The following is a 24192-nucleotide window of genomic DNA, read 5'->3' as shown; positions in this document are numbered from 1 at the left end:
TATCCAAAGCAGAAAGCCTGTCATGGACCCAGTTGGACCGTTAGATGATTGAGGGGTTAAAGGGGCACTTAGAGAAGATAAGACCATCGCGGACAGATGAAATGATTTCTCTGCTTCAGTGTTTACTGAAGAGGATGTTCGGGACGTACCCGTAATTGAGAAGGTTTTCGTGGGTAATTATTCAGATGGACTGAATCAAATCACAATGAACCTAGAAAATGTGGTAGGCCTGATTAACAAACTGAAGAGTAGTAAATCACCCGGACCGGATGGTATACACCCCAGAGTTCTGAAGGAACTAAAAAATGAAATTTCAGACAACTTATTGTACCTGAAGACTGGAGGATAGCAAATGTAACCCCGATATGTAAAAAGAGCTCCAGGGGCAATCCGGGAAACTACAGACCAGTCAGCCTGACTTCAGTGCCAGGAAAAATAGTAGAAAGTGTTCTAAACATCAAAATCACAAAACATATAGAAAGACATGGTTTAATGGAAAAAAGTCAGCATGGCTTTACCCAGGGCAAGTCTTGCCTCAAATCTGCTTCACTTTTTTGAAGCAGTTAATAAACATGTGGATAAAAGTGAACCGCTAGATGTACTATACTTGGATTTTCAGAAAGCATTTGACAAAGTTCCTCATGAGAGGCTTCTAGGAAAAATAAAAAGTCATGGGATAGCTGGCCATGTCCTTTCGTGGATTGCAAACTGGCTAAAAGACACAAAACAGACAGTAGGATTAAATGGCCAATTTTCTCAGCGGAAGAGAGTGGGTAGTGGAGTGCCCCAGGGATCCGTATAGCGACCCTTACTGTTCAATATATTTCTAAATGATCTGGAAAGAAATACAACGAGTGAGAATCAAATTTGCAGATGACACAATATTGTTCAGAGTAGTTAAATCACAAGCAGATTGTGATAAATTGCAGGAAGACCTTCTGAGACTGCAAAATTAAGCATCCAAATAGCAGATGGAATTTAATGTGGATAACTGCAAGGTGATGCATATAAGGAAAAATAACCCGTGCTAGAATTACACAATGTTGGGTTCCACATTAGCTGCTACAACCCAAGAAAGATCTAGGCGTCATAGTGGATAACACATTGAAATCGTCGGTTCAGTGTGCTGCGGCAGTCAAAACAGCAAACGGAATGTTGGGAATTATTAGAAAAGGAATGGTGAATACAACGAAAAATGTCATTATGCCTCCGTATCGCTCCACGGTGAGACCGCACCTTGAATACCGTGTACGATTCTGGTCGCCGCATCTCAAAAAACATAGAATTGCGATGGAGAAGGTACAGAGAAGGGTTACCAAAATGATAAGGGGAATGGAACAACTCCCCTATGAGGAAAGACTAAAGAGGTTAGGACTTTTCAGCTTGGAGAAGAGACGACTGAGGGGGGAAATGATAGAGGTGTTTAAAATCATGAGAAGTCTACAACAGGTAGATGTGAATCAGTTTATTTACTCCTTGGGATAGTAGAAAGACTAGGGGGCACTCCATGAAGTTAGCACGGGGCACATTTAAAACTAATCGGAGAAAGTTCGTTTTTACTCGACGCGCAATTAAACTCTGGAATTTGTTGCTGGAGAATGTGGTTCGTGCGGTTACTATAGCCGTGTTTAAAAAAGGATCGGACGACTTCTTGGAGGAAACATCCATTACCTGCTGTTAAGTTCACTTAGAGAATAGCCACTGCCGTTAGCAATGGTTACATGGAATAGACTTAGTTTTTGGGTACTTGCCAGGTTCTTATAGCCTGGATTGGCCACTATTGGAAACAGGATGCTGGGCTTGATGGACCCTCGGTCTGACCCAGTATGGCATTTTCTTATGTTCGTATGAGATCTTCAGGGATTAGTAAGGAGTGGGGAATTTGCAAAGCTGTCTTCTCTCTTCAACACGCTTTCATTCTCTAACAACAAAACCACCATCGTCCCCTACATGCCCACTACCACGCACTCTCTGCTCAGACACACTGTTCCCGTCACATGCTCTTTGCTCCTTTTCACACCCATCTTCACCTACTTATTCTCCTTCAGACACATCTTATCCATCTCCATCGCTCTCTTGTTCCATTCACACCCAACTGCATGCTGCTCACGATACCATCTCATTTAGCCGACCGAGTTATATCTTTCCAGGTTGCTTAAATAGCCATCTTTCTATACCTATCCCCTAATCATTAAAACACTCACAATCTTGTTCACATATTTTCCAAACACCAATAAAATAATGCACATCACACACATGATACAACACCCCAAATTTATTTCATAATAAACTATGAAAGAAAGACAATCTCCAGCTCACCCGATCACTATCAAATTAAATGCATGCCATTTTTCAAGTGATAGTTTCGGATTTGGGTAAAAAGGCCACAATTCTTTATCTTCTCTCACTCCTCTTCACACAGTCAGTCACTCTCATATATGCACACACTTTCTCACACACATATACAGTCGCTCTCTCTCATGCACACTTCCCAGCTCTATTTCATAAACCCATCCTGGCACTGCCTTTCACATACATACCTGTCTACCAGCCCTCCACCGAGCCCATGCTGCTCATTTCCTACCAGAGGTGAAAGTAGAAGAAACAGCCCCGCGACTGTCACGAGTCTGCCGTTACCGATTGATCATTCGTCGGGCCCAAATCTCACTCCAGACACGTCAAGTTCCACAACAAACCCTCAGCAAAAGCTTAGCTTACCACATGACCAGGGGAGACTGGATCCACAGATACGCCAATCCATCTCAAGGCCCCCCCCCCCCCCCCCCTCCCCAAAAAAAACCCTTACCCCATCCAGATTCAATCATACCCCCACCATCTCCCTCCTGCCCTCTACTCCTCCCCTACCGTTCCTAATATACTCTCTCCCTCCTTCCTAATCACAGATGATTTGCACCTTTACTTTCCCCTCTTTGATCACAATCACTCCACTCTCTCCTTGCTCATTATCCTGAACTCTCTCCCTACCGCTCACTCCACGGACCCTCACTCGCCCCCTCCCTCTATTAAACAAGAGAAGGAGAAGACAATCGGCCTCGCGGTGCCTCCGATACTTCCTCCACCTTCCTCCCATCTCTAGTGTCAAGAAGCAAGTACTTCAAAGCGTAACACGCTAACCGGCAAGGGACAAGGAAGGATTTCCAGATTCAAGAAACCATAGGATATGTGAAAGAAAGCAGAGAGGCCTCTCCTACACCTCTCTCCCATCCCCTCCACCTTCGTCACTGCACACCCACGTCGGTTCTTCCCCCTCCCGAGCTCTTACATACCGGCTTCCTATACACCCGACCTTCGACGACTCCCAAACGCTCCGATACAGGAAGCATATAATTATTACCCTACCTGTCGTGTTCCCCCGCCCGTCAGTGGCTATTCCTCCTCTCTAGCTTAGGCTTTTCTGTACCACACTGCCGGAAAAGTGTCAACGAGCAGCGGGAGGCGAGACAAACAGCATTGCCGTAACAAGCGCTTCCTCTCCCCTCTACCGGCTACTGTGCGGTTACCCTGCCAACCATCTGCTTTTAAAAGCAGCCCGTTTCTACATGACAAAAAGCAAGTTTTTCACCCCCTCGCTAATACCGAACGCTTTCTGCCGCCACGCACGGGACCCGTGGGCGATTTCCAGAACTGGATTCTACCCCGTGTTTCACCCGGCACCAAAGATTATGCAAAGGAAGTACTCCCGGCCGCTCCAGAGGCAGCCCGCGACCGTAGGGAGACCCTGCTCCCGATCATCCCTTCCCGACTCTAAGCCCACGACGACCGGGGATAGAATAGTCAGCCTGGCCCCATCTACAGCCAACCACCTCACACAGCTCCTGCCTGCCTTTCCAGTCACCATTGAAATCCTTGGGGGTGGGGTACAGTGCAGAATAGCCACACGAGGCCATTTTCACTGAGTTTCTGCGCCAGCGGGACCGGCGCTGCTAGAACCGCCTAGCAGTGCCGGCTAGGCTAGGCTGCGGGCTCAAAATGAGAAGGCACCATAGCAACGACCCTAGTCCCGGGGTAGGACTAGCCACGTTTCTGGACCTACCTTCCTGGAGCCGACGCCGCGTATCCGTGGAAGTACCGGTACCGGCCGTACAGGTACAACGTCCCGGTGCAAGCGGCCACCCCTAGAACCAAGCCAAAGAGTGAACGAATATCACGCACCCAGAAAATGCCCATCGTGGATTACATGTTACATTGCCTGGGGAGGAAAGCGGCATGCAAGGAACTGACAATCGTCATCTAATTGGACTACAACTATCTCCTGCCATGTGAAACGGCCACAGGCAGAGGCACTGCCACAGGATTTACAGAACGGCTGCTAAAGGCCTCTCTTAACCCCGGTCTACCACAGAAGTCAGATAGCCCTGGAATGGTAGCTGCTGGATTCTGGACATCCTCTTGTTTCAAATAGCAGGTTAAGGATCTGAAGTCCATCCCCAGCCCGATCCCAACACAGAGCCCAGAACAGGCCATCTGTGGCCTATCGAACCCACCTACCGACAGCCCTCACCCAGCCAGGGAGCCACGATGCCACGCCGTTCCCTGCCCTTCATCCAAACAGAGCGATTAAGTCACCTTGCACCACAAGAGACAGCTTTTGTTACAAACACTTGGCATAAACAGCTTCAGACTATGATTTTTACTATCATTCCTGTTTTTACAGCACTTAGCCCTTGAACTAAATGCTAAAAGCATTACTTTTTGGCATTTTGTTTCTATAAAAAGCTGCCAGTCAAAAGCCTGCACTGTGTTTGTTCTCGACACACAAGCTGCGCCGGGTCCATCCTAAAGACATACGAGACCACGGGCCGGGAAGAGAAGCCAAATTGCTCCACGGCCCTTGCTACTATATATTGCCATGCACCACAAATAGAAATTAATTTTCTTTTATGTCTGAGCTTCACACCTTGAGACTCTTGAGCATGTAAAACTCACTGTTCTCAGTGAATCTCTCAGAGAAACTAATAATAGTGGCAGCAGGGTTTCCCATTGCTTCAGATACAGTCCGGGGCAATTTTTGCAGAAGGAATGAGAATGCTTAGGGAGCAGCACGCCCCAACCCACAGTATAAACCTACTTTCTCCCATAAACCTGAGCTGCTTACCTGTAACAGGTGTTCTCCCGGGACAGCAGAATGTAGGTCCTCACGGATGGGTGACATCAGACGGAGCCCAGTCACGGAACGCTTCAACCCAGCGTGCCGACAACCCCGTGACCACACGGTGCCCCCCTTCGTCTCGTTTTAAAACAAACATACTAACGATAAATGAAACGACCCGTAGTCAAACCGTACTCTGCGGTGTGGCTGGCGGGTTTCCTGACCGCAAACATCCTGCCGTCCTGAGAGAAAACTCATTACAGTAAGCATCTCTGCTTTCTCCCAGAACAAGCAGGATGGTAGTCCTCACAGATAGGAGAATAGCAACCTACGACACCGCCTGACAACTTAGCAGGCCAACCGACACCCAAAAATATGCAACAGGCACAACAACAGGGGTGGGGTGAGGTCGGCAACAAAGGGCTGCCCGAATTCACAGTGGCCACTAAATAGGAAGAGTTGCCTTCCTACACCGGAAACCAATTTCACAGGACAGATTGGCCAAACACACCATCTTACCTACCGGTCTTCTCTATACAGTGACAGACTACAAAAGTCAAAACCCTGCAGATTTCGGCAACACGTACCGAACGGAAGCGTGCTACCGACGTGGCCCTGGCTGAATACGCTTTCACTCGTCCCTCTAGCGGAAATCCTGCTTGCCGGTAACAGAAAGCAATACAGTCAGACGACCGGGAGGACAGGGTCTGCCTTCCCGCCGCTACTCCGAGTCGATTCTCGTCAAAGGATACACAGAGTCACGTGGACCGCCCGTGGGCCGTGATGCGCTCTAACTATAAAGCGAGCACACGTTTACGGTCCAAGGTGTACAAAAGACCACTCACCTGCGTGTGAGCGAGGCCTCGGGAAAAACGTGGGCGGTACTATAAACTGAATCAAGTGGCTATCTGTCACTACCTTTCCCAATAATGTAGGTTGTGTGCAGAGTACTACCCGGTCACAAAGAAATCTTGTATAAGGTGGGTACGTTATCGATGCCTATAGCTCACCGACTCTGCTGTCAGATGTTATCGTCACTGAGAAAATAACTTTCCAAGTGAGATGTCTCACCTCACGGGAACGAAGGAGCTCAAACGGAGGTCACGTGAGCCGTGCTTGCACAAGATTGAGGTCCCGGACCTCTACTGGGGGACATAGTGGAGGCTTCAGCTATAGTAAGCCTCTCATAACGTGACCTACAAGGAGTTGCACCTTATCGTAAGCAGCTATGCAACCTACGTGTACCCGGATGAAGGAAGTTCTAGAGACCAGACTCCGAGAGCTGTCGGAAGAAAGCCAGAATCCTCACCTTGGGGCAAGAGAAGGAATCCGTGACTTTTCCCACGCACCACGAGAAGATTCTCTTCCGCTTTAACGGGTAAGACATCCAAGTAGAAGACGTTCATGAAACTACAAGGACCTTGGAGACATCGGTAAAAATGTCAAGGGATTCTAATATCAACCTTTCGACATCCAGGCCGTCAGAGACAGAGACTGCGGTTTCAGATGACACAATTTGCCCTGCTCCCGCATCATGAGATTTCGTGCCGTGGCCGGGCAAAGAGGCTGCCGGACTGAAGTCGCGAAGAATCGGAAACCGGATTTGGTGCGGCCGATACGGGACAATTAGGAACATTGAGCCCCGGTCCTGACATAATTTCACTAGAGTCTCACCGATGAGCAAAATAGGAGGGTTCACGTACGGCGGACCCATACTCCGTGAGCAGACGAAGGCATCTATGGTCTGTATCTCGGAGCCACTGTGCAGAATGCCCAATCGATCCACTTTGCGGTTGTGAAAGGATGCAAAGAGGTCGATCTCCGGTTGACCCCACCGATGGACAATTTTATTCACGACAAAGGGATCCAGGGACCGCTCGTGAGAATGAAAAGTCCAGATGAGACGGTCTGCCGTAACATTCTTTGTGCCCGCCGGGTAGCCGGCTCACGGTGGCATGAAATGCGATGGAACCCGAGACCTGATCCGCGCCACCTCAGCACGGCGAAAAAGAGCCCGTGCCCCCTCGTTTGTTTACGTACCAAATAGCTACCCGGTTCTCTGTCTAAATCGAGACTACCTTGTCGGATATTCGGTCCTGGAATTTCAAGAGAGCATACCTTATTGCCCGAAATGCCAAAACATTGAGCAGTCGGTCCACGCTCCCCGTTTTTGAGGTCCACCGACACGGGCTCCCCGGCTTAAGTTGGAGACATCCGTGGTCAACATTAGTTGACATTCCACTGCTCGGAAAACGAGTCCTTTGTGCACATTGGACTCCCGTGTACGCCGAGCCGGGGATTGTTAAATCTTTCCAGTTATCTGGACAACCACCAAGAGGCTTGAAACCACCGAGACCTCGCGGTCTACCACATCATTCTCTTAACAAGGCGAGCCATTGAAGTGACGTGAACCGTCGATGCCAAATGTCCCTGCAAGATGAGCGCCAGACGGGAAGAACCACTCTGACTATGGTGGGTCTAGGTCTACTCCCATCAAGATAGCTGATGGGACAAAGTCGAGTGGGATTTCGAGACATTTACTAAAAACCCCCACAACTGGAGCACATGTATGGTGACACAGAGGGAGCAAAGTGTTCCTTCTCTGGATCGACTTCTAAGGAGCCGATCCTCCAGATACGGGTAGACACTGACGCTTTCGTGTCTAAACCGTGCCACGGACACTGCTAGACACTCAGGATGCTGAAGCGAGACCAAATAGCAGTACTCTGGTACTGAAAAAGTGTTTCTGTCCCACTACAAATCACAGGTATTTAAAATGAGGAGAAAAGATTGCTATATGTCCATAAGCATCTTGAAGGTCTACAGAGCAGAGCCCATCTCCTGATTGTTGAAGCGGAAGCATAACATAAAAAATTGCCATGCTGGGTCAGACCAAGGGTCCATCGAGCCCAGCACCCTTTATCCGACAGAGGCCAAACCAGGACACGAGAACCTGACAAATACCCAAACACTAATGCAAATAATAGCAGTCTCTATTCCCTAAGTAAACTTGATTAATAGCACAGTGCCCTAAGAAACCATTCTGAACCGCGAAAGAATCCATTTAAGGTTCAGAGGTCCACGACAGGATGTAGGCTGCACCACTGCATATTAAATCTCATACCCAAACAAGTTGTCTCCTATGTAGGGGAAATAAGCCAATAGGTCTTATACCTCTGAGCACAATCTTAATCGCCACACCATTTTTTATAACACCTATGGCCAGGAAGAGAAGAACACTTAGATTTTTTCATTAAAGAATCATTTTTTTATTATACAGCATAAGTATTCTTGGGAGATGCCGATGGCATTTTTCCAACACACTGACTACCAGCATCTCATCGTATACGGGAAATGATCCTTCTTCTATAGGCAACATTCAAAATTGAACACAGGTAAGAGGTTCTAGAGATTTGCCTGACTGCCCAACAGATCATTTACATAGGTTGTCATGGCAACAGCATGAAGTCACTAACTCTGAATTACCCCGAATACTTCCCCCCAGGTGTGACTCATTTCCCAACACTCTCCAGATACTCCTTTGTACTGTTAACATCTTACTGTGCAAGGTACTTAACACATGGCTGTGTTTATCGAAACTCCTGAGAATAGTGCCTGAAGCTCCCACCATTGGCTTTGTCTTTGTGACCCTGTGAATAGGCCTCAGCTTTCTGACACCAGCTTGCCAGCCTGTCCAACTGATTTTTGCAAGTCACAAAGTTCATTCAGCCAAAGCAGCCTAAGAAACCCCAAGGATTCTGGAGGTTTTTTTTTCTCCATCTTCGTTTTCTGTTCAGGCATACTTCTTTGAGTCAAGCCCAGCTCCTGGCACTAATTCCAACTCTAGATGCTGTTTCAAAAGCATCATATGCTGCTCTGACCTCATATTTTCCAGACTCTAATCCTTTTATTAGGTTGGAGGTCAAGCCTTTCTGGAATTGTTGTGGCAACATCTCCAAGAATTTTGGGGCTTCTTGTACCATGTATGTGGCATAAGTCTTTTTATTAATTGGGGGCATAGTTCCTGGCTGTTCCCAGAGGCAGTGCAAAAGGTCTATAAGAACCTCATGCACAGGGATTACCATTACTTCCTTTGGAGCATCCACAAATTGTAGGACTTCCAACATGTTGTGCCTACATTCATCCTCCATTTCCAGCTAGAATGGGATAGCCTCAGACATCTCTTTAACAAAGCTAGCAAGAGACAAATCTTCCAGACGAGAGTGGCACATTTCCTCTAGGGGTGAAGGCTCAGAAAGAAACTCCTCCAAAGCTTCTGAGGACTGTTTGAGAGGAAGCATCATCCCATGGATCGTAGGGAGACTCCTCTTTACCCACCATACCTCCGTATGGGGAAAAAAGGCCAAATTCAAGAGGACAGTAAAGCAGCACCGATGGACGGTGAAGCACCAATATAGGCAGCACCTGTATCAAAGCAGGCAGGACCAGCACCGATGGCACCAGTGCCATCGATGGGCACCCATACACTGGGAGACCCGACACTGCCTCTGGCATCCGTGGTTCCCGTAGAGAAGGGTAAGGGCCAGAATCCTCTTCTTCCACAGAACCCGGAATCGTTATCGAGACCGGGCCGGGGATCGACGGGTGGCTCGGTGCCAAAGAACCCAATAGAAAAGGTATCGATGGCGGTACACCAATAAGAGTGTCTAAGCGCTCAAGGAGCAGAGCCAACATCCAAGGAGCCGGTTCTGGCGGCAGCATGGGAGCCTGCTCCCATGCTGCCGCTGGATTCAGCACTGCCTCTCGAACGATCCGGTCCGATACCTCCCAAAAGGCTGACGTGGATGGCATGGCACCTGGGATTCGAGGCAAATTAGCCTTCACCAAAACGTCCACGGGGATACGTGGAGGCTCAATGCCCGGCACCGGTAATCAGTAGGGAAACCCTCAGGGGTCCCGGTTCCAGAGGAGGATGGACACCCTCTTCGGAGGCGGCTCCGTAGAACCCGATGCCGCTCCGGTATCGGTGTCCGCACCAGACGGTGATGCGAGTCTATGCCGACGGCAACGTTTCCCTCTATTCTCGGCCCCGTCCTTCTCAGATGCCAAGGACAATGACGCTAAGATTTTGGAACTGATGGACGTTGCTGACTGTCACCCTCTCCTTTTTCGGTCTGGTGAGGCGTCGACAGAGAGGCATCCGAGGAACATGGGCCCCCTTGACTCGCACCCCTTTACCTAGGGTCTATGGAGATGAGAGCTTGGAGCCAAACAAGTGCTCCATCTTCTCCAGTCTGGCGTGGCGGCCTTTGGGGGTCATCTGCACACAACTTGAATACCAATCGATGTCTTGGGAAGGCCCAAGACACAATACACAAAATTCATGTGGGTTCCTTATAGACATGATCCTCTGACACTCGGGGCACTTACGGAAATCGGTCACCATAATTGAAAAAATAGGCAGCACCGAGAAGTACGCCGCAGGGAACTAACCACACACACGCGGTACTGACTTAGACACGACGGAGGAGTTTGGTACGCCATGGGGGACCCCGGTGACAGAAAATATGAAGATAAAGAGCAAATATTCCGTGACAAAAATAGTGAGAGAAAATCTCTGACCTCCTAAACCCACAAGGCAACTCCTGCCCGGAACAAAAAAAAAAAGAAAAAATAAAGAGAACGAAGGGGGACCTCAGGTGGCCACAGGGTCTGTGGCATGCTCACGTCCCAGTCAAAGTTCTAGAAATTTTGACAAACGTGTTCCGTGACGGGGCTCCGTCTGATGATATCACCCATCTGTGAGGACTACCATCCTGCTTGTCCTGGGAGAAAGTCACATTCTTACTTAGTGCTGTACACTTTCTGGAAGTACCTTCTGCAACTGGACAATTACATCAAGAAAGTACACTGCCATACGAAAACTACCCAGTATGACCTCTGAGGTGAGTCTTCTGATCACTTGGGACTGGCTTCCAAATACTGCTACAAAAATCAGCTGCGGCTGGCATTCAAAGGCCCCCCGACGACACCCACATTCAGGGCCCACGAGTGCAGGCTTCGGGAAGGAGTCCCCGATGCAAAGCCCCTAAAGCCCAGCACCGTCACTGTAACAACCAGACAAAATATGTCAGCTGTGGTGAGAGAATATCACTGTGTAGTTGTACACGGTGTCACATCCCAGCCCTATTCCAACTGAATTGAAAGTGCTAAGAAGCAGTAGGAAACATCTGGGCCAAGAAAGAGAGAGTTACTGCATTACTGGGTAATTCTATCCACCGCTATTCATTAGGGCCACCAACTGTCCAAATTTTTGTAGCAATATTTGAAAGCCAGATCACGGGAAAATATCTAAATTTTATAATTCCAACCCCATGCCTTATTGTGAAAAAAGCAAGCTCGTTTACCGTATACAGTATTTTCCATGGATAGAGGGTTAGTCGGCTATGACATCTGAGGTACGTTCCTCCGGTCCTCTAGGTGGCTGAGCTCCAAGGAGCGCACAGATTTTAGCTCGGTGCACCTGCCTGTGCGCACCGCCACGTGGTTCCCGGCTTGCCTCGGTCTCTTTATTCGAGCTTCCTATTGCACCGTCTGGAGACTCTCCAGGGAGGCGGGCGGGATAGCATAGCTAATTCAGCCCATTACCCACGGAAAAAAACATTTACCAAAAGCAAACTTGCTTTTTTTCCCCGCAGATAAACAGGGTGAATTAGCCTGGGAAGTCCCAAACCGCAAGGGTCGAGCGACCCCCCTGTATCGGAGTTGACTTGCAGTCCCTTCCAAATCTCGGATACAGTTAGGCTCAACTCAAATGCTCTTTGCGGACCCTCTCCCTCGTAGTTCCTGCCGACAGGACGGCTCGACCCGTTGCCGCATCTTCGGTCGCTAATGCGTCGTGAACGTGTGTACAGACGACCACGTGGCGGCTTTGCATATATACTAAAAAGCACTTCGCACGCATACCGAGGAGGCTGCCGTCATGCTGACCCGGTGAGGCTTTGCTACGGTAGACGGGGTTTCTGCTCTTTTGTCATAGCGCGACCAGGCACACCGGGCGATCCACGACAGCGTCCTCTCGGCACGACAAGGAGTCAGGAAGCGTTCGGATCTGGAGTTCAACCGCATACGCCGTTTCTAATACACAGACACACATTTGCGGTCCAGCGTACAAAGCGGTTTCTCCAACTCTGATTGGTGCGTCTTTGGGAAGAAAGTCGCCAACGTCATTGTTCGACTGAGGTGGAAAGCTGACACCACTTCGGGAAAAAAAGACAGATGAATCCTTAATGTTGAGATTACTCACCTGATAATCTCCTTTTCCTTAGTGTAGACAGATGGACTCAGAACAAATGGGTAGAGTATGCTCGTGCTAGCGGTTGGAGACGGATCTGACGTCAGCACGGGTATATATACCCCCACAGGAAGCGTAGCAACTTAGTAATCTTCCTTGCAAAAGCTGTTATGGATATGTGTACTGACGCTCAGTGAAATAGTGAAACAGGATTCCCCTGACCGATTGATAGTAGCTGGAGACCGCCAGCATTCCCAACCGGAAGCCTTTGACACCTGGTAGCGTGTACGCTCTTATGGAAACAGATGACATGGCTTACCTTGAATCGATGAAACCCATGTACACGGGCAGCTGGGCGGGAGGCCGAGTCCATCTGTCTACACTAAGCAAAAGGAGATTATCAGGTAAGTAATCTCAACATTTCCTGGCATGTAGCCAGATGGACTCAGAACGAATGAGATGTACAAAAGCTTTACTCCCAGCCTGGGCGGGAGCCTGCCTGAGGACCATGTAGGACCGCCCTCGCAAATGCCGAGTCCTCCCTGGCCTGGATATCCAGACGGTAGAATCTGGAGAAGGTACGGAGGGAGGACCATGTCGCCACTTTATATATTTCTGCAGGCGACAGCATCCTGGATTCCACCCAGGATGCCGCTTGTGCTCTGGTAGAATGAGCCTTGACTTGTAGAGGCAGAGACTTCCCGGCCTCCACATAAGCTGCTCTGATAACTTCTTTAATCCAGCGGGCGATGGTGGGCCGCGAGGCCGCTTCACCTTGCTTCTTCCCGCCGTGCAGGACGAACAGATGGTCCGTCTTTCGTAGTTCTCGTGTCACTTCCAGATATCTGGGCAGTAATCTGCCAATGTCGAGATGGCGCAATAAACGCCCTTCTTCAGATTTCTTCAAACCCGCCGTGGTAGGCAAGGATATGGTTTGGTTAAGATGAAACTGTGAAACCACTTTCGGTAGAAAGGAGGGAACCGTGCAAAGACGGATAGCCTCAGGAGTGATTCTGAGAAATGGATCCCAGCAGAATAGTGCTTGTAGCTCTGAGATGCGGCATGCTGAACGTACAGCCAGCAAGAACACCATCTTCAAGGTTAGAGAACAGACAGACAGGCCCCGAAGATGGATCCCGCGAGGAAATCCAAAACAAGATTGAGGTTCCATAAGGGCAAAGGCCACTTCGGTGGCGGACGAATATGCTTGACTCCTTTCAGGAAGCGAGAAACATCTGGGTGCTTGGCGATGGTCTTGCCATCCCTCCTGGGGCCGTAGCAAGACAGCACCACCACCTGAACCTTGATGGAGCTCAGGGAGAGACCCTTCTGAAGTCCATCTTGCAGGAAATCCAACACAATAGGGATTGTGGTCGCATGTGGATTGGTGCCATGAGTGTCGCACCATGCTTCGAATATTCTCCAGATCCTTACTTAGGTGAGGGATGTGGAAAACTTGCAAACTCGGAGGAGTGTATTTATCACGGACTCCGAGTAACCTCTTATCTTCAGTCTAGCCCTCTCAATGGCCAGACCGAAAGAGAGAATTGAGCCGGATCCTTGTGGAGGATGGGACCTTGACGTAGGAGGATCCCCTGCCAGTAGTCTTCTCATGTCCACGTACCAGGGTCTTCTTGGCCAGTCTGGTGCCACTAGAAGAACTAGGCCCCGGTGTTTCTGAATCTTGTGGATGATGGTGCCCAGCAGAGGCCACGGAGGAAAGGCGTATAGCGGAGTCCCTGGAGGCCACGGCTGAACCGGGGCATCGATTCCGTGTGAGAAAGGGGTCGCGCTTGCGGCCGAAGTATCTGGGTACTCGAGCGTTGGACTTGTCCGCCACTAAATCCATGTCCGGAATCCCCCAGTGATCCACAATCATCTGGAAGGCTGTGGGTGACGGCTGCCACTCTCCCGGATTTAGGCTTTCTCTGCTGAGAAAGTCTGCCGTGGTTTTGTCCTTCCTGGCAATGTGGACGGCGGAGATGGCCTGAAGATTCGCCTCTGCCCAAGCCATCAGTGGGACGATCTCCAGAGATACTTGTCGGCTTCTGGTTCCGCCCTGACGGTTGATGTATGCCACCGTGGTGGCGTTGTCTCACATCACTCTGACTGCACTTTTCTTCAGTTTGTGAGCAAATCAAAGGCATGCCAATCGGGCTGCCCAAGCCTCTAGACGGTTGATGTTCCACGCCGACTCTTCTCTGTCCCACCGCCCTTGTGCGGTGAATCCTTCGCAGCGTGCTCCCCGGCCGCTCAGGCTGGCATCTGTGGTGAGCAGAGTCCACGTGGGGAAGGACATCCTCGACCCCTTGCTCATATGGTCGGACCGCAGCCACCACCGTAACTGTGTCCGGACTCTGGCAGGCAGAGGTAGGTGCGTGAAATAGTTCCGTAGACGAGGGCTCCAGCGAGAGAGCAGAGAGTGTCGTAGAGGTCTCATATGGGCCCTTGCCCAAGGTACCACTTCCAGGGTGGATGCCATGAGACCGGGAACCTGCAGATAATCCCAAGCTATGGGCCGACTGGCTCCCATCAAGTACTGGATACGCATCTGAGGTTTCAACCTTCTCTTGGTAGTGAGACTGACTGTGTCTGCCTGAGTGTCAAACTGTGCTCCCAGGAATTCCAGCAACTGGGAAGGCTGTAGGCAACTCTTGCTGAGATTGATTACCCAGCCCAAGCTTTCCAGAAGGGCGATCACTCTGTCGGTTGTCCGATGGCTCTCCTCTCGTGATTTTGCCCCGATCAGCCAATCGTCTAGGTAGGGAAGGACCAGAATTCCTTCCCGTCCGAGTGCCGCTGCTACCGCTACGACCGCCTCGGTGAAGGTCCGCGGTGACGTGGCCAACCCGAAGGGCAGAGCCCGGAATTGGAAGTGGCGTCCTAGAACCTGGAATCGTAGGTAACGCCGATGATCCGGATATGCAGGTAAGCTTCCGACAAGTCTAATGCCGTGAGGAATTCTCCCGGCTGTACCGCGGTCTTGACGGAGCACACGGTTTCCATGCGAAACCTCGGGATCCTTAAGTATCGATTGACTGACTTGAGGTCCGGTACGGGCCGAAATGTGCCCCCTTTCATGGGTACCATGAAATAAATGGAAGTGTGTCCAGAATTCACTTCCCATGCAGGTACTGGGATGATGGCTTTCAAGGACAGGAGCCTCGCCAGGGTAGCTTCCAATGCTGCCTTCTTGTGTGTGGGACAGGTGATGAAAGTCCAGATAATACCCCTCTCGGATGATGGCGAGGACCCACCGGTCCGACGTAATCTCGACCCATCTCGGGTAGAAGAGGGTTAACCTGCCCCCTATGGCTCCATCCCCCGGATGGATCGGCGCATTCTCATTGTGGGGTGTGTCCGGGACCTGAGCCCGAGCCTGCTCCCCTCTTGCGCTGCTTGGTCCGAAAGGACCGATTCCGGGCCCGAGGACGAGGTGCCTGGTAGCGACTCCTGTAGGGAACGAAGCGCTGGGAGCTTCTACCCCTGGAGGGCCTTGGAAAGGCGCGCTAGTTCCTTCTGAACCGATCTTACGGTAGTCGAGGTACTGGAGATGCGCCCCATGTGCTGGCCAGTTTATCGAGGTCGCTGCCAAACAGGAAAGAGCCCTTAAAGGGCAATCTGGTGAGGCGTGTCTTTGAAGGCGCATCGGCTGACCATCTGCGGATCCAGAGCTGCCTCCTGGCGGCTACGGAGGATGAGATCCCCTTGGCTGTTATTCGGACTAGGTCTGATGCAGCATCCGTGAGGAACGAGAGAGCTGACGCCATGTCAGCTGCTGGAACATTGTTCCTGACCTGTGACAAACAGGCACGCGTCACCACCGTGCAGCAGGTTGCGATCTGCAAAGATAGAGCTGCCACCTCAAAGGTCTGTTTCAGAATGGCATCCAGTCGCCGGTCGTGAGGCTCCTTGAGGGCCATCCCCCCTTCAACTGGAATGGTAGTGCGCTTGACCACAGCGCTAATCAAGACGTCCACCTGAGGGCACGCCAGCAGGTCCTGGATAGCCGGTGCCAATGGGTACATGCCCGCTGGTGCCGCCCATTCTAAATCTATCAGTTGTTGTGCCGCTCGCAAGAATGGACTGTAGGACGAAGACCTTCCAGTAGGGGGTCCTGCAGCGCTGGGACCTGTAATATCAAACTCCACCAGACACTGAGACACCAGGTCGGAGAGATCCTCCTTGGGGAAGAACCTCCTCATGGTTCTTTATGGCTCAATCCCTGGGGGAAGCTCCCCCTCGTCCGGGAGCTCGGACTCGTCCGGTGAAACCTCCTGGTCCGACTGATCTTGACTGTCCAGCGGCGGAAGATCCCGCTCACGATAAGGGCGTGAGGGTCCAGGAACAGGATCCGCAGGAGCCACCGCCGCACCAGCAGCAGTCGCAGCCACCGCAGGAACCGCAGGGCCTGGACAGGAAGCCGTTTGCATCTGTACAAAGGCATGAATCCCCTTAAAGAGATCCACCCAGGAAATTGAAGCAGCCTCTAATCGCCAGGGTACAAGATCCCCCGGGAGTCCCGATTTAGCGGTCAGTCTCGACCAATCCAGGGTAGCCCCTGGGGAACTGTCAGCAAATCGTGGCTGAGACTGGTCCTGGCCCGAGGGTCCCACGGCCTCCTCACAGTGGGTACACATAGGGAGTCTGACTCTTCACTGTGCGTGGCTCGAAGAACTGCTTTGGAGACAGAAATTACTAAGTTGCTACACTTCCTGTGGGTGTATATATACCCATGCTGACATCAGATCCGTCTCCAACTGCTAGCACGAGGATACTATACCCATTCGTTCTGAGTCCATCTGGCTACACGCCAGGAAATGTCACTTTATCACGATAAAACTCCAGGAAAGGTGAGTAATTAACCAGCACCTGTAACTCACCGACTCTCCTCACAGAGGTGAATGCCACTAGAAAAAGGACTTTCCAGGAGAGGTATCACATGTGACAGCCATCCATAGGTTCGAAGGGCAGGAGCATCGACTGCTCAGAAACCAGATTAATATCCCACGGCACTGACCGCTTTTTCACCGGTGCGCGCAACTGGAGAATGCCCTCCGTTAACACAAAACGAGCGGGTCCCACGACACCCGAGAAGCCTCCCGAGAAAGATAGTAAGCTGCAAACGCGCTTACGTTCACTCTAACTGAACCCGTTAGGCCAGCTTCATTAAAGGAATAAAGATAATTGGGACACGAGAAGGGGTCAGATCCCTGCTCTCTGCACCATCTCGATTATTCAGCCCATTTGGCCTGATAATTCTTTCTAGTTGAATACTTCCTAAAGGAAACTGGCACATCCCGATATGGTCTCTGTAAATCCAAGCATGCTAGAACTGTCCTCAAGATTTCTACATTATCCACTGGTGGATGAGGTTGCAGTCCCCCCCGTCACTCGGTGGGACTAAAGGAGCAGGCTGATGTTTCTCCCACCTCCGATCGGTTTCCGGACGGAAACAGCGCATGAAATACCGCTCACGCTTCGCGCTCTAACGATCCACACTCTGCTCCACGCAAGTGTCCGGAATCCAACCGCGTCTACCTCTCCCCCGTGTTCCGCGGATCATCAAGGCCCCCGATGTCGCCGGTCACAAAGTTTATCGACTACCACCGCCGGGGTGTGGAAAGAACCCACGGTCGATTGACGGTGGATTACTTGCACATCTCCCATATGAACGAATGAGTCCTGCGGTAAATGCCTGTTCCGCCGAGCCGGGAGTACCGGTATTGTCCACGGATACGCCGGGCGCGAGCCCTTCATCTACAGGAAGTGCAGGGTCTTTATCGTGTCCCGAGAGAGGAGCAGCACAGGGATCCAAACCCCTGAGTCCACCAGTGGGGGAATCGACGGCAGGCGGTACTCCCACGTGGCACTACGCTGATCTTGGGTGCGGATTTCTCCCTATGTTGTTGCCCCCGAGAGCCCGCTCGAGGCTTCCGTGTCAGTCGAGCACAATCGGTAGCTCCCAAAACCCCCATTGGGTTTTGTAGCCAGTCATGTCCTCAGAGGGCCACCGCTGCCACCGGCTGCATCATCAGCCACGGCTCCTTGAATGATTGGTACGGTTGCAAGCAAAAAAAAACAAAACATAAGGGTAGGTTCTACCCCCACGGTTTGGCGACTGCATTCTTCGTGGGGTTAAGGCATATCTTCTTCCCAACTGTCGCTCCCCTAGAAGAGTCAGCGACTGCACCGCAACACTTTGTTCCTTTAAATAGGTGATCGTCTCCCACAGCTTATTGCCAAAAAGGTTGTCGGAAAAGCAGGGAAGGTCAGCCATCTTCTCGTGGACATCTTTCCCGATGGCGCTCGCCCACAGCCAGGTCAAGCGTCTGGCCACGATGGCCCCTGCTGAAATCCCAACTGAGGTGTCAAATGCTTCATAGATAGTATGAAACAAATGGCACGGTCCTTCCTCCGTCGCATGTAACCGTGAGGGGAGTTCCCATCCGGATCGATTGCCATCACCGCTGGTCTTAACGACCGAAGACATTCGTATAACTATTATATGATGAAAAACCAACGTCACCCAATCTTCACATCCAGCATCACAGCCCGGAATGTTCGACAGGATACTTGTTATCCTTCCCCGGAGGGGCACTCGCACGTAGCCGAGGTTTCCTCGCCCTCCTCTTGGACGATTCTATCACAAGGGAGCCATATCGTCCTATAAAAGGGTGATCCCCGCATCCCAAACTCAAAGTCCGTTTTGCACGAGGTTGCTGCCCCAGAAAAAGGGAGTGGCCGTGTCCGGTCTTCGCTTCATCCAGCACCGCCCGAGAAGGTGATACGGTCGGCTCTGCCGGTGCCTCAAAAGTTCTCGAGGATCCCTAGGGACCTCCGCTCTGCGATCCGACATTTTCTTGGTCTCAACCGTGAGGGTAGTGCCCACCTTCTCCACAAATTTTTAATAAGAGAGGTCTTCTGGTGGAGAGAAGGATACCGTGTCGAGGAGTACGAGACACCACTCATGACTATCCTTCCCGTGGTTCCTCACCCAGGAACTTGTACTCGGCCGGCTAGTATCCACCCTCACTGGAGTAGACGGTTCGCTGGGGATCGAGCCTCCCCGCCCATGGTGTTGTTCTAGCGAGGCCAAAAAAATGGATCGGTACCCGCGATATCCGCGTTATCGCTCGTGCCACCGGAGGAGTCTGCGCTTCCTTAGGAGTTTCCCCGAGTAATTTCTGTAGTAGAACGGTCACAGTAAAATAATGCATTACCTATACAGTAAAATAATGCATTACCTCTAGGAGATAGTGCCGCTAGTAGAATGTCCGAGTCTGGGCCCCTCGAGCATATCGGTTATTCCTTTCCTCCAGCGTCTCCTGTAAGTGGAACCTCTCCCACCTTTGCCTGGAGGTGGATGACAGGTCTGAAAAAGATGCAGTCGATCCCCGAGCAGACTAACTCCACATCTCACAGCCCTTCCCAATCCGGGACCGGGGCTCCCCGTAATGACGACAGCCGGGTCGTAGGTGACAAACCCACATCCGCCGCACGTGGAACGCCGTAGTCCGTCTGCTTCCCCCTCACCACGGGGTCCGTGTGGCATCCCCGATGCGGGCTAGTGCGGCGAGAGACTTCATCGGGTGACTCTTCACCGCTTTGATTTCTCCTCCGGGTAGGCCCGCTTCGGCACAAGACGCGTAGAGTGCTTCTAGACGATACTTCACGCCGCCGCCTCGATGCGTCGGGTGCTTCGCGTCGATGCTTTGCGTCCATCGCGACTCGCCCAGATTAAATGGCCGTCGCTCCGCCTAGACGCATAGAGGTGGCTAGGACGTGCTTCCGCGGAGCCCTTTCATCGCCCGAAGGTCCTAGCGAGCAGGCCCTCTTTACCTTCTCTTTCAGGAGTTCCGGGTGGATCCAGAGGCAGACTGTGCAGTCTGGGGTGCCTCCGCTCCTTCAATTTCTGATTTTTAGCTGCTCTCTACTCACGTGCCCTCCGGGACGTGCGGCCGCGGTCCCCACAGTCGGCCCGGTCGTGCTCGGGCACCGGGCAGATAAAGCAGAGCGTGTGTCCATCCGTAACGGACATTCTTGCCTCACTGCCAAGATTTAAATACAGATGGTCTTCGCATCTTCATTTCTTTCTTTATTTCTTTATTTAGGGTTTTTATATACCGACATTCTCGATATACATATCAAATCAAGTCGGTTTCCATATAACAAAACTGTCGCCGGTAAGGCGTTACATTAAACAGTAGACAAAGTATCGAACAGAGAACGTGCAGCGTAACATTAAACAAACAAATTATTGAACAAAAGAACGTAGGTCAATAAATATTAAATATTAAACGTAAAAACGATATATAAAATAAAATAACTATGGGAAGAGCATGAGCTAGAAAGCTGATGCTTCAAGAGATGGTTTTTCATAGCAGGTGGGTGGACTGTCCAGATAAGGTCTTAATTCCTTTGGCCCCACGAGGAATTAATTCCTGCAGTTCCGATAATGAAACGGCGAAACATACCGAGCTCCGCGTGCAGCCTACGAGGCGGAAAGAACTGGACGAGGCGAGCTGGGAACCGCGTGGCGATACGCACGGGCGGGCGCTCTTAGCACGACTGTGCGCTCTTTGGATATCCGCCACCTAGAGGACCGGAAGAACGTCCCCCGGATGTCATGGCTAATTCAACCTCCTTATCTGTGGAAACTACACGCTCCTGTCGGAAACCAGCCTTATAGAATAAAATAAATTAACCCGAAAATACTATTCAAAGGTCCGAAAAATGGAAAGCTTACACCCTTGAAATTAGATTTTAGACAGCTAGAAACTAGAAATCAGATTTTATTTTCTTACCTTGGTGAAAGAAGAGTCCGGACACCCATAAGACAGGAAGGAAAATTGGGAAGTATTCGGAGCAGTTGACTCTGTGGGGAAGAAAAAGCCAACACACAGGGATAAGAACTTTGCGATAACTTCCGAACTAGCGACGCTCGGCCCGGTTACCTGACACGTAACCCGAGACGCGGAGCTCACGTAATCCTAGAACGTGACCCGTGAGATCCGATTACGCTTTTCCATCGCGCGGCTCGTCCTTCGCCTGTCCCGTTAACCCGGGGTCCCCGTGTACGACGGTCGGCACCTCTCGAGACCTCTTCGGCTCGCAAACACCGGTGACACCGCCCAGAAGCCCGGGACCGGGCAGAAACGTTAATGTTCAACACGGCAATGTTTCACCCAGGTGTTCAGAGTACGAAAAAAAAGCTCAGGTAATGCATTATTTTACTGTGACCGTTCTACTACAGAAATTACTTACCTGATATTTTCTTTTTCCTTACTGTAGACAGATAAACTCGGAACCAATGGCTATTGTACTCACCTGATAGCACATGGAGTCAGATTTCAAAGCCGACGTCACTCTACATATACCCGTGCAGCAAGCTTAGCTCGTCAATATTCTCCTCGAAAAGCCATTATGGATATATATTTCTTTAAATAACTTGATTAAACTTGAACCGGTTCAACTGATGTCCAAACTGGAGACCGCCAGTGTATTCAACCGATTAAAGTTGACACCAGACCAACTAAGGATGCCTTGAACTTGGGGTAGGCCGGAGCTTAATCTCGGTTTCTGGAGCAGCCGTAGCCGTGATGCTAAGTCCATCTGTCTACACTAAGGAAAACAAAATTATCAAGTAAATAATTTCTCCATTTCCTAGCGTGTAGCCACATGGACTCGGGACCATTGTGATGTACAAAACCTACTCCCTGCCAGGGTGGGAGGCTGCCCGTGGCCCACTTAGTACTGCCCTTGCAAGGCTTTGTTCTCCCAGACCTGCCCTTCCAGGCGGTAGAACCCGGAAAAACTACATTCGGAGGACCGCGTCGCCGCTCGACAGATCTCGGCGGTCGACGGCAGCTTGGTTTCCGCCCAGGATACCGCCTGGGCCCTCGTACAATAAGCCCTAACTTGTACAGGTAAGGGCTTTCCCGGCTCTGCGTAGGCCGCCTCGATTCCGTCTTTGATCCGGCACACTATCGTCACCGGAGAGGCCACTTCCCCTTCTTTCTTCCCGCCGTGAAGACCAAACGAGTGGTCCGTTTTGCGCACGGGTTCCGATCTTTCCAGGTATCGGACTAGGAGTCTGCTGACGTTTAGCTGCCGACGAAGGCGTGAGTCCTCGTGTTCATCTGGAGATGGAAATGAGATGGTTTGGTTCAGGTGAAACCGGGAAACCACTTTCGGTAAGGAGGAGGGGACGGTGCGCAGTTGTACGGTTCCGGACGTAAAGCTAAAGAACGGTTCCCGACAGGATAGTGCCCGTAGTTCGGCGATGCGACGAGCTGAACATATTGCCACAGAGAATGCCGTCTTCGTGACAGACTGCGTGTTGGTCTGAAAAAAGCCCCGCTAGATCGATATTCCAGAGAGGCACCGGCCACTTTAGAGGTGGTCGGCTTTGTTAAACCCCTTTCAGGAAGCTGGAGACATCTGAATGGATCGATGGCTCGATACCGTCCGCTTCGGCTCTGAAGCAGGCCAGCTCGGCAACACGGATGAAGAGGGAGTCGGTTGACGACCCCTTCTTCATACCGTCCTGCAGGAACTCCAGGATCATGGGAACTTTAGCCGTCTGCGGGAGCGTCCCGCGGTCCTCGCACCGGGCTTCGAACGCTCCCCGGATCCGTACGCGAGACAGGGATGTGGAGAACTTGCGTGCTCGTAGCAAGGTGTCAATCGCCGCCTTTGAGTAACGGCGCTTTTTCGGACCGATCCTTTCAAAGGCCAGACCGTAAGAGAGAATCGAGACGGATGTTCACGGAGGATCGGGCCCTGCCGGAAAAGGTCCCCGTGTGGAGGTAGGCACAGAGAATTCCCCGCGAGTAGTCTTCGCGTATCTGCGTACCACGGTGGTCTTAGCCGGTCCGTGGCGACTGGTAGAACTAGCCCCCTGTGATGCTCTATCTTGCGGATGACCCTGCCCAGTAATGGTCATGGAGAGTAGACATGCAGAAGATCTTCCTTTGGCCAGGTATGGACGAGAATGTCAATTCCTAGTTCTTGTCTATGGCCAAAAATCTGGGAACTCGGGCACCGAGAAGAGTGGCCAGGAGATCCACGGCCGGGAGACCCCAGCGATATACTATAAAAGTTGGAAGGTTGTGGCCGACAGCATCTATTCGCCCGGGTCCAGGGATTCTCTCTTGCGGTAGTCTGCCGAGACGTTGCCTTTTCCCACGCTGTGGAAGGCCGGGATCCCTTGAAGAATTATTTCCGTCCGTGCTGTGAGGGGTCTATTTCCAGAGACACCTGCCGGCTTTTAGTTCTTCCCTGGCTGTTGACATAACTGACTGTTGTGGCGTTGTCCGACATTATCCCGATTCATAATCCACGGAGTCTGTGGCCGAATCGCAGACACGCTAGTCTGACTGCTCGTGCTTAAAGGCGATTTATCTTCCAATCCGCCTTTTCTTGTTCCACTGTCCCTGGGTCGTCAGTTCCTGACTGTAGGCTCCCCACCCTCGCGGGCTCACATCCGTAGCGAGCAATATCCAGTTCGGTGGAGATAGGCTTACTGCTCTGCTTAGGTGGTCTTCCCGTAGCCACCATTGCAGCCGAGTCCGAACCTCTACCGGTAGTTCAAGGATATTGAGTAGTTCTGGGACAGTGGGTTCCATCGTGACAGTAGGGAGCGCTACTTCTTACGGAACGGCCTCCAAGGTTGATGCCACGAGGCCGATGACTCGATGCGTTGGTCATCGATCGTCACAATCGTACCCTCAATTTCCTTCTCCTCGTGGAAGGAAGAAAGACTTTGTTCCGTAAGGCGTCAGACCGGGTTCCCCGGTACTGTAGTGACCGAGACGGCTGTGGA

At 51.2% G+C, this 24192-nt stretch overlaps 1 protein-coding gene across 2 annotated transcripts in view; it reads right to left on the bottom strand.

Annotated features, from left to right (window-relative positions):
* Positions 1-4060: 4060 nt before the first annotated feature.
* Positions 4061-24192, bottom strand: part of LTC4S (leukotriene C4 synthase) — a gene marked incomplete at its 3' end in the record, with an annotated part of 59741 nt that continues 39609 nt past the window's right edge. For both annotated transcript variants that reach the window (XM_029583998.1, XM_029583997.1), the window contains 2 exon segments: positions 4061-4136; positions 21173-21243. In XM_029583998.1, coding sequence (XP_029439858.1) covers positions 4061-4136; positions 21173-21243 — 147 coding nt within the window.

Source organism: Rhinatrema bivittatum, chromosome 18 (genome assembly GCF_901001135.1).
Source record: "Rhinatrema bivittatum chromosome 18, aRhiBiv1.1, whole genome shotgun sequence".
Taxonomy (NCBI): Eukaryota; Metazoa; Chordata; class Amphibia; order Gymnophiona; family Rhinatrematidae; genus Rhinatrema; species Rhinatrema bivittatum.
The sequence above is the reverse complement of the archived record's forward strand: the minus strand, read 5'-3'. Positions and strand labels throughout refer to the sequence as shown.